Source organism: Dasypus novemcinctus, chromosome 4, assembly GCF_030445035.2.
Source record: "Dasypus novemcinctus isolate mDasNov1 chromosome 4, mDasNov1.1.hap2, whole genome shotgun sequence".
Lineage (NCBI taxonomy): Eukaryota > Metazoa > Chordata > Mammalia > Cingulata > Dasypodidae > Dasypus > Dasypus novemcinctus.
This window is the reverse complement of record NC_080676.1, coordinates 157871963-157889823: the sequence shown is the minus strand read 5'-3', so window position 1 is coordinate 157889823 and position 17861 is coordinate 157871963. Positions and strand designations below refer to the sequence as shown.

Here is a 17861-nt window from a genome sequence, read left to right as displayed (position 1 = left end):
CAAAAGCAGTTCTGATGTCATTTTCATTAGGATTGTGTTGCCATCATAGACTTACTTCAGGGTATAGTAGGAGTGTTATGTCCTCCTATCCACAACCATATGTATGTCTTCCTTAGAGAGGGTAAATTATATTTTCCTAGAAAAAATAATTTACTATATCAATTTCTCAGATTCATTTATATGCAATTGAACACTGTATTCTCATTCCCTTTTTTTTTCAATTTCTTTGTCTTTATTTTTTTAATGATGTATTAAAAAAATATGAGGTCCCACATACCTCCCCACCCCCTCACCCCACTCCTCCCGTAACAACAACCTCCTCCATCATCATGGAACATTCATTGCACTTGGTAAAATACATCTCTGAGCACTGCTGCACCACATGGTCAATGGTCCACATTATATTTTACACTCTCCCCCAGTCCACCCAGTGGGCCATGGGAGGACATACAATGTCCAGTAACTGTCCCTGCAATACCACCTAGGACAACTCCAAGTCCTGAAAATGCCCCCACATCACATCTCTTCTTCCCACTCCCCACCCTCAGCAGCTACCATGACCACTTTCTCCATCTCAATGCTACATTTACTTCCATTACTATTCACTATAGTTCCGGACTAGAATATCAGTAAGTCCATCCTGTGGACCCTGAGATGGTTATGTCCAGTCCACCTCTGTATCAAGAGGGTGCTTAGATTCCACTTGGATGATGGACGCAATTCTCCTGCTTGCCGTTGTAGGCACTCTTGGCTCCCTGGTGTGGTGGTTGACCTTCTTCACCTCCCTGTTAGTTGGCTGGGGTAAGTCCAATAAACCAGAGGGTAGGAGTTGTAAGTCTGTTGAGGCTCAGGGCCTGGCTGTCACATGGACAATCCAGAGATTCAGGTCCCCTGAGTATACACCAAACCCCAGCGCCAACCACAGGTCCAGTAAAAGTGACAGGAGAGGCTTGTGAACAAAGATCACATCTGAGTCCAACTCCATCACACTCAGGAACACAAACTCCAAAGTAGGGCCAACTGAGATGGCACTGAACTCCATCCACCATGACCATAGAACTGTGGGTCTCTGTAGCCCTCAGAAGAAGCAATACCTGGGGTTGTATCTACTTTAGCTGTCTCTGGGACTCTGCTGAGGTGTGCGTAAGGGCGACCCCTCTGATGACCTCTGGCTCTTTTTTGAAAACTCATAGCCATATAAACTCATTTGTCCTTTCCATTTCCCCTTTTATTCAAGGTCAAAAAGCATTTTTAACTCCTGATATTACATGTAGGCTGAGATATTCTGCTGGTCTGAGTTGACCCTTTTATTCAAAGTTGTTCTCCAGCCACATCATCAGCTGGTACTTGGTAGTAATCCCTCAGTGCCAGGGAGGTTCATCCCTGGGAGTCATGTCCCATGCTGGGGGAAAGGCAGTGCACTTACATGCTGTGTTTGGCTTCGAGACTGGCCACATTTGAGCAACATGGAGGCTCCCAGGAGGTAACCCTTAGGCACCCTGCAGCTCTAGGCCTAGTTCTTATTTCAGGCACACAGGCTCACAAGCATCATCATTAGCATCAAGGGCTCATTGTTGGACCATCCTTCCTTATTGGTCTTAGCCATTGCACTCGGGGGATTGTTGCTGTTCCATTAGGGAATGCGACAGAGCTCCCAGGGCCAGGAACTCAGCACTGCCCAGCTGTCATTCCCAACTGTAACCACTATGGAAATATCCAAACATTTTTATGAAACCAGCACATATGCCCTGGAGAAAGCCCTCCCAACCATGCGCCCCCCCCACCAATAACACCCCACACCAGTATTCCTACCCTGTCACCATCGAACCCTTCTGTGGTCTAAAACCTCCCCGAAAATGAAGCCCAGTATATTGCCAGGTTCTAGTAATAGTAAAATGGAATATAGTGATGGGTTTAAAAGTTAGATATAGAATACATACTAATTTAGAAAAAGTAAAAAAAAAATTGGGGTATCAAAAAATTTAAAAATGAGGGAAACGGACTTTGGCCCAGTGGTTAGGGCGTCCGTCTACCATATGGGAGGTCCGCGGTTCAAACCCCGGGCCTCCTTGACCCGTGTGGAGCTGGCCATGTGCAGCGCTGATGCGCGCAAGGAGTGCCGTGCCACGCAAGGGTGTCCCCCGCGTGGGGGAGCCCCACGCGCAAGGAGTGCGCCCGTGAGGAAAGCCACCCAGCGTGAAAAGAAAGAGCAGCCTGCCCAGGAATGGCGCCGCCCACACTTCCCGTGCCGCTGACGACAACAGAAGCGGACAAAGAAACAAGACGCAGCAAATAGACACCAAGAACAGACAACCAGGGGAGGGGGGGGAAATTAAATAAATAAATAAATCTTTTAAAAAAAAAAATTAAAAATGGAAAAGCTTTGTTTTTGATGTTTTGCCTTCCAACACTGCAATAAGTGTTGCCCTGTATGTGCCTTGGCAAGGCAACTTCTTCCATCTCTTCCTCAGTGTCTACATCCTTTCTTTTTCTTTTTTTCCCCCTAATTATTAAGCGTTTCTTCACAAAAGTTTCAGACCACAGTAATTCATATATACAATACATGGTACTCCCACATATTCAATATCAGGCACTTTGTTCCTTCCCCAGCAGTAATCTTTTTACATGTTCATACTATATTTACTACAACTGATGTACAGATATTGAGACAATAGCTTTCAAACAAGGTTACACTTGGGTTTTACATTGTGGTTTATATTTTAGACTATACACTTTTCTAAATTTTTAGTTATGTTTTACATTATGATTTACATTTTAGCCTATAGGCCCCTATGCATTTTTGGTGTAATTTAACATGTCCTATATCCATCCATGCATAATCTTGTGAACACTTCCATTGCCCCACAGTTACACTGATTCCACCTATTCATTACCTCTTTCCCCCACCCCTCAGGGCCCACAGTGACGATCAATCTTCATTGCTTGAAGGGCCATGTTCAGAGATACTTGAAACAGTGTTGAGGGCTTGACATGCTTGACTGCCCTAATGCATGGGGAGCCACCATTTCTCTCAAGAGATGCAATTCCCTCTATTTGAGAACATCAGTCCTCCCCAGGATGTGGGTATACCTTCACTCTCATTGTATGGGTCTCCATCCAATGATATAACCCGCTATGACAAAATGAGCACTCACACACTCCCTGGAAGCCTGTCCTGTGTCAGATTCTCTCCTTTAAGCATCTTAAACAGGTAACCTACCTTATTATATTTTTGAAAAAGTTTTCTCAACATTATACTCTCAATGGCATACCTGACAATCTCCTATGTTCATATGTTCCCCCACTCTCCCCCCAATTTCTTGGGCCATATTACCCATCCTCCCATCCCTAGCCCCCCTCAAGCCCGCAAAACCCCACCCAAAGGTATCCCTATGCCCCATTTTATCCCTTCCCTGTACAAATACTTAACCTCCAGCTTATCATAGATTTCACCCAGGTGTCAGCTTACAACCTTCCTTTACCCCCCAAATTCCTTTAAGCCTATCATCCAGTCTTTAGCTCTCTGAGGCAGCTTGGTTTACTTATTTCATATCATTGTGGTCATGTAGTATTTGTCCTTCAATGCCTGGGTTACTTCACTCAACATAAGGTTCTCAAGATTCATCCATGTTATCACATGTGTTTGTAGCATATTCTTAAAGCTGAATAGTATTCCATTGTATGTATATACCACATTTTATTTATCCATCTGTTGATGGGCATTTGGGTTGATTCCAACTTTTGGCAATAGTGAACAATGCTGCTATGGATATTGGTGTGCATATATCGGTTTGTGTCCTTGTTTTCAGTTCTACTGGGTATATACCCAGCAGTGGAATTGCTGGGTCATATGGCAAATCTATAGCTAGTTTTTTTGGAAACCGCCAAACTGTCCTCCAGAATGGCTGGATCCTTCTGCCAGCAGTGGGAAGACTTGTAGTCTTCTGTTTTTTTCATAGCTGCCAATCTTATGGGAGTAAGATGGTATCTCATTGTAGTTTTGATTTGCATTTCCCTAATAGCTAGAGATCTGGAACATTTTTTCATGTGCTTTTTAGCTATTTGTATTTCTTTGGAGAAGTGTCTGTTTAAATCTTTTTCCCATTTTTTAAATGGGTTGTTTGTCTTTTTATTTTCAAGATATGGGAGTTCTTTATATATGCAAGATATAAGTCTCCTATCCGATATATGGTTATGAAATATTTTCTCCCATTGTGTAAGTTCTCTTTTCACTTTCATGACAGACTCCTTTGAGGTGCAGAAGGCTTTAATTTTGAGGAAGTCCCATTTATCCTTTTGTTCTTTTGCTGCTTGTGCTTTGGGTGTGGAGTTCATGAAGCCATTTCCTATTTCAAGTTCTTGTAGATGGTTCCCAACATTACTTTCCAAAGTCTTTATGGTCTTAGCTCTTATATTTAGGTTTTTGATCCATCTTGAGTTGATTTTTGTATGAGGTATGAGTTGGTAATCCTTTTTCATTCTTTTACATATGGATATCCAGTTCTCCAGGCACCATTTGTTGAAGAGGCCATTCTCTCCCAATTGAGAGGGTTTGGTGGCCTTATCGAATATTATATGACTGTATATATGAGGATGTATATCAGAACTCTCAGTTCAGTTCCATTGGTCAGTGTGTCTATCCTTGTGCCAATACCATGCTGTTTTCACTACTGTAGCTTTGTAGTATGTTTTCAAGTCAGGTAGTATGATTCCTCCAATTTCATTTTTCTTTTTCAATATGTCTTTGGCTACTTGGGGCCTCTCCTTTCCAAATAAATTTCATAGCTAGTTTTTCTAGTTCATTAAAGAATGCTATGTTGACTTTTATTGGGATTGCATTGAATGTGTAGATCAGTTTTGGTAGGATAGACATCTTAATAATATTTAGTCTTCCTATCCATGAACAGGAAATATTCTTCCATTTATTTAAGTCTTCTTTGATTTCCTTGAACAATGTTGTGTAGTTTTCTGTGTATGAGTTTTTTACATCTTTAGTTAAATTTATTCATAGGTATTTGATTTTTTTATTTACTATTGTAAATGGTATTTGTTTCTTGATTTCCTCCTGAGATTGCTCATTATTGGTGTACAGAAATGCTACTGATATTTGCATATTGGTCTTATAACCTGTGACTGTACTGAACTCATAAATTTATGAGTTCTAGAAGCTTTCTTGTAGACTTCTCAGGGTTTTCTATGTATAGGATCATGTCATCTGCAAATGAAATTTTGACTTCTTCCTTTGCAATTTGGATGCCTTTTATATCTGGTTCTTGCCTCAGTGTCGAGCAAGTACTTCTAAGACAGTGTTAAATAGAAGGGGTGGTAGTGGGCATCCTTGTCTTGTTCTTCATCTTAGAGGGAAAGATTTTAGGATTTCACCATTGTAAATGATGTTGGCTGTGGGTTTTTCATATATACCCTTTATCATGTTCAGGAAATTTCCTTGTATTCCAATCTTTTGCAGTGTTTTTTATCAAGAAAGGGTGCTGTATTTTGTCAAATGCTTTTTCTGCATCTATAGATATGATCATGTGATTTTTTCCCTTCAATCCATTTATATGGTATATTACGTTGATCGATTTTCTTATGTCGAACCATCCTTGCATACCAGGAATGAATCTCACTTGGTCATGGTGTATACTTCGTTTAATGTGTTGTTGAATACAATTAGTAAGTATTTTGCTGAGGATTTTTGCATCTAGGTTCATTAGAGAAATTGGTCTGTAATTTTCCTTTCTTGTGGTGTCTTTGTTTGGCTTTGGTACTAGGATAATGTTGGCATCATAGAATGTGTTAGGCAATGTTCCTTCTGTTTCAATTTTTTGTAGAGTTTTAGCAAGATTGGTGTTAGTTCTTTCCAGAATGTTTTGTAGAATTCACCTGTAAAGCCATCTGGCCCAGGGCCCTTCTTAGTTGGGAGGTTTTTAATGACTGATTCTATTTCTTTACTTGTAATTGGTTTGTTGAGATTGTCAATTTCTTCTTTCATCAATAGAGGCTGTTTATGTGTTCCTAGGAATTTGTCCATTTCCTCTAAATTGTTCTTCTTGTTGCAATATAGTTTTTCAAAGTATCCTCTTATGATAGTCTTTATTTCTATGGGGTCAGTGGTGATATCTCCTTTCTCATTTCTTATTTTGTGTATTTGCATCTTCTCTCTCTTTTTCTTTGTTAGTCTAGCTAAGAGTTTGTCAATTTTATTGATCTTCTCAAAGAACCAGCTCTTGGTTTTATCTTTTCAAGTGCTTTCTTATTTTCTATTTCATTTAGTTCTGCTCTTATCTTTGTTATTTCTTCCTTTCTTCTTCCTTTGGGGTTACTTTGTTGTTGTTTTTTTTTGACTAATTCCTCTAAATGTGCAGTTAGTTCTTCGATTTTAGCTCTTTCTTCTTTTTTGATGTATGAATTTATGGCTATAAATTTCCCTCAATACTGCTTTTGCTGCATCCCATAAGTTTTGGTATGTTGTGTTATCATTTTCATTAGTTTTAAGGTAGTTATTAATTTCTTTTGAGATTTCCTCCTTGACCCACTGTTTTTCTAAGACTGTGCTGTTTAATTTCCATATCTTGTTGCAAAATCTGGGCCTCTGGCCCTTACAGATTTCCAGCTTCACTCCACTGTGGTCAGAGAAATTATTTTGTGTGATTTCTATCTTTCTGAATTCATTGAGCCTTTCTTTGTGGCCTAGCATATGGTCTATCTTGGAGAATGATCCATGTGCACCTGAGAAAAACATATCCTGTTGTATTTGGGTGTAATGTTCTGTATATGTCGATTAGGTCCAGCTCCTCTAATATACTGTTCAAAGTTTTTGTTTCTTTATTGATTCTCTTTTGAGATGTTCCGTCCAAAGTTGATAGTGGGGTATTCAAGTACCCCACTATAATTGTAGAGGCATCTTTTCTTTCACTTAGTTTTTCCAGTGTTTGCCTCACGTATTTGGAGGCGCCCTTGTTAGAAGCATAAATGTTTATGATTGTTCTTCTTGAAAGATTATCCCTTTCACTAATATGTAGTGTCCATCTTTGTCTCTCACAACTGTTTCACATTTAAAGTCTGTTTTGTCTGATATTAATATACTTACTCCTGCCCTTTTTTGGTTATTGTTTGCTTGTAAGATTGTTTTCCAACCATTCACTTTCAACCTCCTTGAATCCCTGGGTCTAAGATGAGTTTCTTGTAGACAGCATATAGATGGGTTATATTTCCTTATCCAGTCTTCCAATCTGTGTCTCTTAACAGGTGACTTTAATCCATTGACATTTAGTGTTATTACTTTCAAGGAATTACTTATATTAGCCATATTTTTTTGGATTTTTGTTTGTCTTATGTTGATTTTTTTCCCTCTTTTTGTAGTTCTAGTTGTTCTTACACTCTCCTCCAACTCTGTCTCTCCTGTTTGTTTCTTTCCTCCTGCAGAACTCCCTTTAGTATTTCTTGAAGGGCAGGTTCTTGTTGGCATACTCTCTTAGTATTTTCTCTTCATCTTGTGCATTGGATAATTTGACAAGTATATGTCTTGGGGTAGGCCTGTTGGGATTTATGCTGTTTGGGGTGTGTTGTACTTCCTGGACATGTACCTCCATCTCCCTCAATAGGTTGGGTAGTTTTCAGCCATTATTTCCTCCAGTACCCCTTCTGTCCCCTTTCCTTTCTCTTCTCCTTCTGGGATGCCTATAATGCATATGTTTGTGCATTTTGCATTGTCATTTGGGTCCCTAATTCTCTGCTGGATTTTTTCTATCTTTTTATCTATTAATTCTACCATCTGTTTGATTTCAGATGTACTGTCTTCCACATCACTAATTCTTTCCTCTGCCTCTTCAAATCTGCTGTTATTTGCTGAGAGTGTATTTTTTATTTCTTGGATCATGCTGTTGATCCCCATCATCTCCATGATCTTTTTGTGCATGATCACAATTTCTTCTGTATGCTCTCCAAGTGTTTTCTTAATATGCTTAATCTCTTCCTTCACTTCATTGAATTGGTCCACGATGCATGTTTTGAGAACTTTAATTACTTGTTCAGTGTTCCACTTCTCTTCCTGGTTTTTAGTTTGTTCATTGTATTGGGCCATGTTTTCCTGATTATTGGTATGGTCTGTAGTTTTTTGTTACTGTCTGGTCATTATTTTATATTGTTGGGTTTATGCTGTTGATTATCTTCTTATTCTAGCCTTGGTGTTTAATTTGTTGTTTTTGTGTGTGTGTTAAGTCTTCTCTTTGTCACTTTTTTCTTCTTATTCTATTTCCTTGTTGTTGTATAAGTTCCCTCAAAGGAAAATATTAGGTCCAGAGAAAGCAAAAGGGGTAAGAAAAGAAAAATATAATAATAGTATTGATCGTGAGTGTTAGCAGAAGAACCATGTGAGATCTAGGATAATGGATATAGAACTCATGGAAGCTGTGTATAGTTATAACCATAAAAAAGTGGAGTACCTATAATGAGATATTAAATTGAGTATGGGGAAGAATATACTATGAATTAAAAGGTCAGTTTGGGGAAGTGGACTTGGCCCAGTGGTTAGGGCGTCCATCTACTACATGGGAGGTCCGTGGTTCAAACCCTGGGCCTCCTTGACCCATGTGGAGCTGGCCCACTTGCAGTGCTGATACATGCAAGGAGTGACGTGCCACGCAGGGGTGTCCCCGCATAGGGGAGCCCCATGCGCAAAGAATGCGCCCCATAAGGAGAGCTGCCCAGCGCGAAAGAAAGTGCAGCCTGCCCAGGAATGGCACTGCACACACGGAGAGCTGATACAGCAAGATGATGCAACAAGAAAAAAAAAGAAACACAAGATTCTTATGCCACTGACAACAACAGAAGTGGACAAAGAAGAACACGCAGCAGATAGACACAGAGAACTGGGGGGGGGGGGGAGGGGAGGGGAAGAGAAATAAAAATAAAGTAAAATAAAAGGCCAGTGTGGTCAGGAGAGAGGGAAAAAGAAGAGAGAGGGCAATAACATAAAGAGTGAATAAATGATAGAAAACAGATTAGAGGTATTAGAGATAAAAAGTCAGAAATATTGGGGGCTAAACAAAGAGAGGTGGAATGTAAGAGAAATAATAAATGATGGAGGAGAGAATAATGTGAAGGAAAGGGGATAGTGTTGGTAGCCAAAATCAGTACACACAGAAAAGAGAAAATTGAGGATGAGGAAGCATAATAATAAGAAATGTTGCCTGCAGCACTAATAAAAAAAAGAAAAAAGGGGGGGGGGGGTGGGGGGAGGAGAAAATAGAAGAAAAAAAAAGCAGAGAAAGGGGAGAAAAAGAAAAAGAAAAGAAAAGAAAAAAGGCCGGGGCTGGGAGAAAGAGGAAGAAAAACAAGAAAACAAACCAACAAAAAAGACCAGACAAGGCCTCAGGCAAGGCAAAGAATCCTCTTTGCAATTGAATTAACTGCTTAGGAGTCTGACCTTCCCCCTTTCTCCCTTCCTCACTTCCTTCTCTCCCAAGGCAGCAGGAAGGCTGCATGAGGGCTCCTGTAGGAAATTCAAATGGGTGCCTGGTGAACCAACTTACCTGAGAAAACAATGACTCCTAATTTCTTGAGAGAACACCCACCCCTTGCCAGGAACCCTAAATATGCTATTGGAAGCCTGTAAAGCACGTCCTACTGTCCCTCACCCTTAGGTGTGCTACAAGGGGGCTAGTTAATTTTCTGACTCCACCTTCTCCCAGACCAAGTTTAGGTAAATTGGGCTCTTTCATCAGATTTGCCTCTTCTCTATTCCTAGGCTCTCCCCAAGTCAGCTAATATCTCCTCCAAACTCAGTGAAAAGGGGGGGTACCAGAAAACTGAACCTGCACTCCTTGGCCCCTCTGCACCTCCCATCTAAACTCTCCCACTTCTGGAGTTAGTCCACACCTGGAGGGGTAGGGCAATGCCGGATTTCCGGGAGTTCTGGGCTCGGGAAACAGAGGCCCGGGAGAATGCGGACTCGGAGTATTTAGCATGGGCCGTGGGGATTCAGGGGGACACAGGCTTGGGGTTCATGCGTTTGGGGGACACAGGACTTGGAAACTCTGCCCACAACCGGCAGTTCTCAGTGAACCCTGGGGCTCTTATCCCTGGAGGGGAGGGGTTTACCTTCCCACGGCTTCCGGGTTCAGTGTTAGAAACCCGCAGTTCTACCTTGAGCAAACACCAATTCTGCTGCAGTCTCTCCAGATCGATGTCCATACACCTCCCGCTCTGCCAGTTCCACACAGCCAGTCACCACACAGCTGGTCTTTTGTAAGAGAGATGATGACAGTGTACTTACTCAGATGCCTTCTTGCCCCTATCTTTCATTTCCTTTTAATTACCTCTATAACTCTGAATATTTCTCCCTTATTCCTTATTTTGGGTGTTTGTGTTTGCTTTCCTCATTTTTCTTGATTAGACTAGTTAACTGGTTTTGCTTTTTTTTCCCCCTAAAGAGAAAAGTGTTGGACTGACTTCTTATTTTCTTTGTGGGTTTGTTTAGTCAAGTTTTGTGAACATGTCACGGACAACAAAAAGATGTGTATTCTCTGTTTTTAGGATGTAGATTCAATATATGCTAATATTTACACTGTATTGATATGTACATCTATATCCTTGCTTTTTTTGGTCTACTTTATCTGTCATGATCTAAGGGAAATGAATTACTGGGTTTTATTCAGTTTCTCCTTGTATTCCCTGTTGTTTTTTGCTTTGTGAATGTTGATCCTTGTATTACTTGATCCACAGGTAATGATACTATCTCAGGTCTTCACTGGGTGAGTTGCTCCCCTTAGAATTGTAAAGGTCCCTTCTTTGTCTTGAAGCTTCATGTGCTGAATTCACCCTTGTCCACTGTTCAGATTACAACCCATCATTTATTTTCTTTCTTTTTTTTTTTTTTCAGTAGGAGGTACCAGGGATTGAACCAAGGACCTCATACATGGGAAGGAGGCGCTCAACCACTGAGCTACATCCACTCCCTGATTTATTTTTGTTGCATTTGCTTCATATACTGCTACTTACTCTTTCTCAACCTTTCTGAATCCTCCCCTTTGCCTTTTTTAGGTGCTTCTCTTTTGCACAACATAAAATTGTTTTGCTTTGTGATATAATCTGAATGTCTGTTTTTTTATTTAGCCTATTTACCTTTTTTGATATGATACATTTGGCATTAATTCTGACATTGTGGCTTTGTTGGTTGCTTCTTTTTTAAATATATAATTAAAATTTTTTTTATTTTTAAAGAAACTTTAGATTACATAAATGTTACATCAAAAAAATAAGGGATTCGCATATGCCCCACTCCCTCCCTCTCCACTTTCCCACATTAAAACATCTTTCATTAGTGTGGTATATTTGTTACGACTGATGAACCCATACTGAAGCATTGCTACTAATCATGGACTACAGTTTACATTATACTTTACACTTTGTCCCGCACAATTTTGTAAGTTATTTCAAAATATAGTGGCCTATATCTGTCACTGCAGTGATGCAGGACAAATCCAGTGTCCCCAAAATGCCCCCAGATTATACCTATTCTTCCCTTTCCCATCCCTCAGAACATCTGGTGGCCACTGTCTTTACATCAATGATAAGAGTTCTTCTATTGCTAGAATAATAATAAGTCTATAGTAGAATAATAATGTCTACTTTAGTCCATTGTTCATTCACCAATCTTGAAGATTTATGCTGTTTATATGTGTATTAGTCAGCCAAAGGGGTGCTGATGCAAAATACCAGAAATTGGTTGGTTTTTATAAAGGGTATTTATTTGGGGTAGAAGCTTACAGTTACCAGGCCATAAAGCTTTGGTGAAGTGAAGTTACTTCCTTCACCAAAGTCATTTGCCACATGTTGGAGCAAGATGACTACCAATGTCTGTCAAGGTTCAGGCTTCCTGAATTCCTTTCTTCCCGGGGCTTGCTTCTCTTTCCTCACAACCAAGCTCCTCTGTTTGCTTAGTTCCCAGGGCTTCAGCTCAAAAATCCAGCATCAAAACTCCAACATCAAAACTCCCAACTCTGTCCTTTGCCATGTCTTTTTATCTGTGAGTCCCCACCCACCAGGGGCAGGGACTCAACACCCTACTGACATGGCCCAATCAAAGCCCTAATCATAATTTAACCATGCCCAGGTATAGACCAGTTTACAAATATAATCCAGTATTTCTTTTTGGAATTCATCAATATATCAAACTGCTACAATATGATTTTCTAATAATTTGGAATTTTGTTTTTAATGGTTAACCTTATAACTTTTTATTATTCCCTAAATCGTCTATGTTTTAGGCATTATTAATTCCCTAGTCTGAACAATAATGGAATTAGTATATTTCTACTTCTTTCCTCTTCCTTTTTTTCCTTCTTATTTATCTCCACTGTACAATACAATACGAACTAGCCGTAACGTGGCTTTTAAGTCCTTGATATGTGGCTAGTGCACTGATGACCTAAGTTTTAAATTTTATTTAATATTACTATGAATTTAAATAGCTACATATGGCTAGTGGCTACCATATGGGAAAGCACATTTTGATGCTATATTTTGAACCCAGGTGTCAAAGATAAGGAAATCAGTGTACATTATGCTACCTTTTACATTATCATTTACATAATTCCTATGCTGTCAAAACTTACATTTTGCATTCTGTTCCCTCACCGTAATCATCACATGTCTTTTAGGCTTGTTCTTACAGTTAAATAGATTTGATCTTCACAATTGTTCTTTTGACATCGTTTTTCTAGCCCTCTGTTAGATAGTTATATAGTTCACTATCAAGTAAATTCTTAAAGAAGGGCTTTTATATTGTGATTTTGGAGTTTCTTTTACATGTTTAAAATTTTTTGTTTCCTTTTTACTTGAATGACTAGGTAGATATAAAGTTCTAAGATCATACTTTGTTTCCTTGGGTATTTTTGTGGGATTGCTCTACTTTCATTTTGATGTTTTTTGCTAGGGAGAAATCTGGGGTTTTTTTCCCTCTTATAAATCACTTGATCTTTTTGTCTGATTGCTCAAAGTCTTCTTTATCTTTGAAGTTGAATAATTTTGCTAGAGTTTATGCCTTTTCAGTATTTTTATAGTAAATATTCTTAATCCATTATTTCAGTTTTCTTCTTTTGGGAACTTCATTTTGCATATTTTGGATATTCTTTACCTGTATCCCATTTGTATCATCTTTATGATTCTTTTTAATTCTTTAATTTTCATTTTATTTGTTTGAATTTTTTCATTTTTGTCCTCTATGTATTTTGTGTTCCTAGTTTGATCTCCTTTTCTGTGATGGTTTTCTTTTTTTCCTTTTACTTCCTTTCTGAATTTTTTAAACATTTTTATCTTTTGCTGTTGCCTCACCATTTCATCCCTGAGTTCTTATAGCTCAGTTTTGTGTTCACCAGGCAGGTGCTTCATTATGTTTTTAAAATTCATGGGGAAATGCATATTGACAGTTTTCATTTGCTTGATGGTACTGTTTAGTCTGGATAACAATCACTCATTCAATAAAAATTCATTGAGCACCTACTATTGCTGATCACTCTACACTTGTGGAGTTTCTGTTTCATTGGGTGAAAGACAGCAAATCAAACAAATAAGTATATATGTAGTATTTCAGAAGACAGTAAGTGCTCCAGAGAAAACTGAGGGGGACAAGTGAGTGTTGGGAAAACGGCTTTGCAATTTTAAATAGAGCTGGTCAGGGAAGAAGGCCTCATGAAAATGGTGTCATTTGAGCTATGACTAGAAGGAAGCGAGGGAACTGTATGGATATCAGGGCGAAGAGCATCCCAGGTGGAGGGAAGAGCCTGTGCAAATGTCCTGAGGCTGGAACAGGTGCAGCATGGGGCAACAAGGAGGCCAGTGAGGCAGAAGTAGGGAAGTGGGGTGGGGATTGGGGGGCAGGGGGTTGACATGCTGCCACACAGGTGAAGGGGAGGGGCAGAGCCCTCTTTGTGGACCACTGTAATGACTTTGCCCTTTACCCTAAATGACATGGGGAGCCATTTTGGGGTTTGGGGTTTTTTTAGTAGAAGAGTGACATAATCTGTCTTTTATGTAGCCATCATCTGCCATTTGGATTTTCCTCTTTCTTTTATTTTTTAACCATTCTGTCAGTCATGTGCTCCTCTGCTGGTCCTTATTCTTTTTTTGTAATGTCTCCTTGCCAGAAGATAAGCTTATTCCTAGCCCAGGTTGGCTGGGCATTTTCCAACAGCCTGAGGTTGTATGTGTGAGTTTCTTTAACCTTTTCTTCTCTTCAGCCTGTGAGAAAAGCAGCTGTGGGACGTTTTCACAACACAGGCTGTCTCATTGCCTCATGGCCCCAGAGACAACTGTTTCTGCCAATGGCGTGTTTGTAGGGTTCCTCATTTAGCTCTGCCTCATCTGCTTCTGCAGACCTGGCGGGCTCCAGCAAAGCTCCCGCCGCCAGCCACTGCAGCTGCTCCAGGTTTGCCTGCACCTAGAGAAGTGGATTTGCTCCCTCTCTGAGCTCCATGCCGGCCTTCTTCCAGCTTTTTACTGCAGGTCCCCTGCTCAGTCTTCATTTCTGTTTGCAGCTCTTCCCCCTTTTTCATGGAGTATGTGGTTGTTTCTTGTTCTTCGGCAGAGTTTCCAGGAAGCAAAAGGGGAAATGGAGAGTTGATTCCGCCATCTTGAAACCCAGAGTCCCAATTACGGTTTTGGCATTTCATTCCAGAGAACAAAAAAGAAAGAAAGTTATATAGTTTGGTGGTGACCTTTTCATTTAGAGATGACAGAGACAGACAGGGTGGTTTCTGTTACCACTCCTGGGGTGAACTGGGTAGTGGTTATTGCTGAGAGCCCAGCATGGCTGAGAAGACCAGTGTGTGGCCAGTAGCCTTGTTTCTGCCTCACTCCCAGCCTGATCTTTTGGCTTAAGGTTGAAGCCAGAGTTTTAGGCCCTCCACTTAGACTTGATTCTCCCTGGGAAGGGACTTAAGCTTACTTGCAGCAGGCTCTCTGGGGAGTGGCCCCCAGCAACACATCACCTGACCAAGAGGAGAGTTTTTCATAATGATGGTTGATGCAAGGCACCTGTGCTGGCCTACTATGCTGAATGGCATAATTGCAAACCCCTGAAAAGGTAGAAATCTGCAGTCCAGAGCCCTGGGACCCATCACCCCTCTATCTGCCCCATGCCTACAAGTGCACGGCCTGCATCCTGCATCTGTGCTTTTTTTTTTTTTAAGATTTATTTTTTTCTCCCTCCCCCGCCCCCCCTCCCAGTTGTCTGCTCTCTGTGTCCATTTGCTGTGTGTTCTTTCTGTGACTGCTTCTATCCTTATCAGCGGCACCGGGAATTTGTGTTTCTTTGTGTTGCATCATCTTGCTGCGTCAGCTCTCCGTGTGTGCGGCGCCATTCTTGGGCAGGATGCACTTTCTTTCGTGCTGGGCGGCTCTCCTTACAGGGCACTCTCCTTACTGGGCGCACTCCTTGCGCGTGGGGCTCCCCTACGCGGGGACACCCCTGCGTCCATCTGTGCTTCTTAACCTTCTGTAGGTCAGTTGCCTCCTTGGTGATAGGATAATCCACGGGTCTTCTCCCTGAAAGGAGCACATGCACGTAGGGTTTTTGTGTATCGTTTCCGGGACTCACTGCTGTCCTCGAGACCAGCTGAAGGAGCCCTGCTTATTCCACTGGGTGAGACATCAACACTACCCAGAATCAAAAATCTAATTTTGCCCTTGTTGAGAGTTCTAGTCAAAAGTCTCAGGGTAGTTCTGTGAGATCTTCCTTAATTTCCTTAATTTCTGTTATTAAAGTTCACTCTATCCTCCTTTACCAGAATTAATCAAGCCTTGTCTGTTTTCTCACTACCATAAGTCCTAATTAACTCCGTTGAATTATCTTCTGTTTCTAAAATTCTTAGCTTTTTGGGCTACCCTTGGACTAATTCCATATCCTCCTTTTGTTGGTAGAAATTGAATAGACTTGTATATTGTAAAAATGCCTCATTTATCTACAAATATTTTATTAATTTTTTATTTTCTCTACCGTTTTGTTTTTTAATTAAATCAAAGAATGACAAAAGAATCTCATGGGTCATAACATATTTACTCTGCTTGCTTCCTTCCAAGGTGCTTCACTGCTATTTCCTTCCCATGCCATAGGGATTAAGGAAGGAAAAGGTTCTATTAATGTCACCATTATAATATCCCAGGCAGTGGTCAACCCAGATCCTGTTCCCGTGAGAATAACTGAAATTACAATTAAACAGGAACTCTCAAATGCTAATGTATTGTTTAATCGATAAAACTCATGAAATTATTTTCTTGTTTTCTTTCTGGAACATACTAGTCAAGTGCATTTTTAAAAATATACTATTAAATTTTTAAAAATTAGATTTCACTTTAATTTAGGTCATACCAAAAGATTATTTTAGTTGTTTTTTTTTCCTTTTTTTTAATAAGGTGAATCCACTGTTCTTTTTTTTTTTTAAAGATTAATTAATTAATTTTCCCCCTTCCCTCCTCCCACCCTGCTGTTTTTGCTGTCTGTGTTTTCTTCTCTTCTGATTTTCTCTCCTCTAGGATTCACTGGGGTTCGATCTCAGAGCCCCCTGATGTGGAGAGAGGTTCCCTATCAGTTGTGCCACCTCAGTTCTAATGGTGTTTTCCTTTAAATTTGCTTATAAACTTTGTATGTTCTTAGGAACAAAATGAGTCCTCCTCCTTGAAATCTGCCTAAAGGGGAGATGATAGTGTTTGTTTTAATTTCAACTTCTGGACTTCAGGATGGGGAATGGGGAACAAAAACAAAATACTTAGCATATTTGGAGACCTGGAACATTCTCTGATCCCCAAGTTCCACATAATGTAGGAACTTGGTCTACATTTTTTTCACTGGATCATGAGAGGAAATAAGAAGTAAGCAGTTTTAAACGTTAATAGAGCAGGTTTTTAAATGCTTTGATTTGCAGGCCAGTCTTTATTTTTCGTTTTGTTTCGTTGTCAACAGTTTTCCACCATCATATTACCATTTGACAGCAGTTTTGCTGCCTTCTCAAAGGTCATTTCAGAAACCTATCGTTTTGTATTTATTGTGAATTCTCTTGGCACTGGGTTGATGCTATTTAATTCCTCACCTTCCTTTTCCACTCAAATCCCCAGAACAAATTCAAACTATCAAGTTCTATGGCGACAGGAAGAAACTGCCATCCAGTAAAGAATGTAGTTAATGTTCATATTCAATTACTCAGTAATTACCTTCAGATAAATGGATAGATGATCTCTTGTGAAATCTTCCCTCTATGGTTTATGAACCAGGAACTCCAGGCTTGAATGGCTACCAAAGTGACCATCGGGGGACAACACAGTGAACATCAGGGGACAACAGTCTTTAGTGAAAGTGGCCATGTTGTAGTGATAACCTCACAATCTCGCCTTCTCAGTTGAGGTTTTCTGGGCAGAAAGTACACCAGACCAACTGCCAGTTGGATTAAATTGCTCATGTAATTGTCAGTGGGTATCTGGCCCCAGCTGGGGTCAATCTGTCGTAAGTACTCAGTGGAAGTCTGATGTCTGCGCTAAGGGGGCTGACTTTTGTTAATGAACAAGGTGGATGAAAAAGCCACACCAGGTGAACTGTGGTTCTCTTTTCTCTCCTAGGAAATGCTCTCCGGCGTGGTGGTCATATCTAGTAAGGATTCAGTCCAACACCAGGGAGTTTCTTTGACAATGGAAGGAACAGTAAACCTCCAGCTCAGTGCCAAAAGTGTGGGCGTGTTTGAGGCTTTTTATAATTCCGTTAAGGTAAGAATGCTCAGATTTCAGATTTTTCAGTTCTCCATCCAAATGTGTATGGTGGTTTTTCACTTGCTGTCTTTATTGCTGTCCATTGTTATTTTGCAAGGGATAGT

At 40.3% G+C, this 17861-nt stretch overlaps 1 protein-coding gene across 2 annotated transcripts in view; it reads left to right on the top strand.

Annotated features, from left to right (window-relative positions):
• VPS26C (VPS26 endosomal protein sorting factor C) overlaps nt 1–17861 on the top strand; it is a 78372-nt gene that overhangs the window by 40890 nt on the left and 19621 nt on the right. For both annotated transcript variants that reach the window (XM_004463545.4, XM_071214971.1), the window contains exon 2: nt 17611–17754. In XM_004463545.4, coding sequence (XP_004463602.1) covers nt 17611–17754 — 144 coding nt within the window. The remainder of the gene's footprint in view (nt 1–17610; nt 17755–17861) is intronic.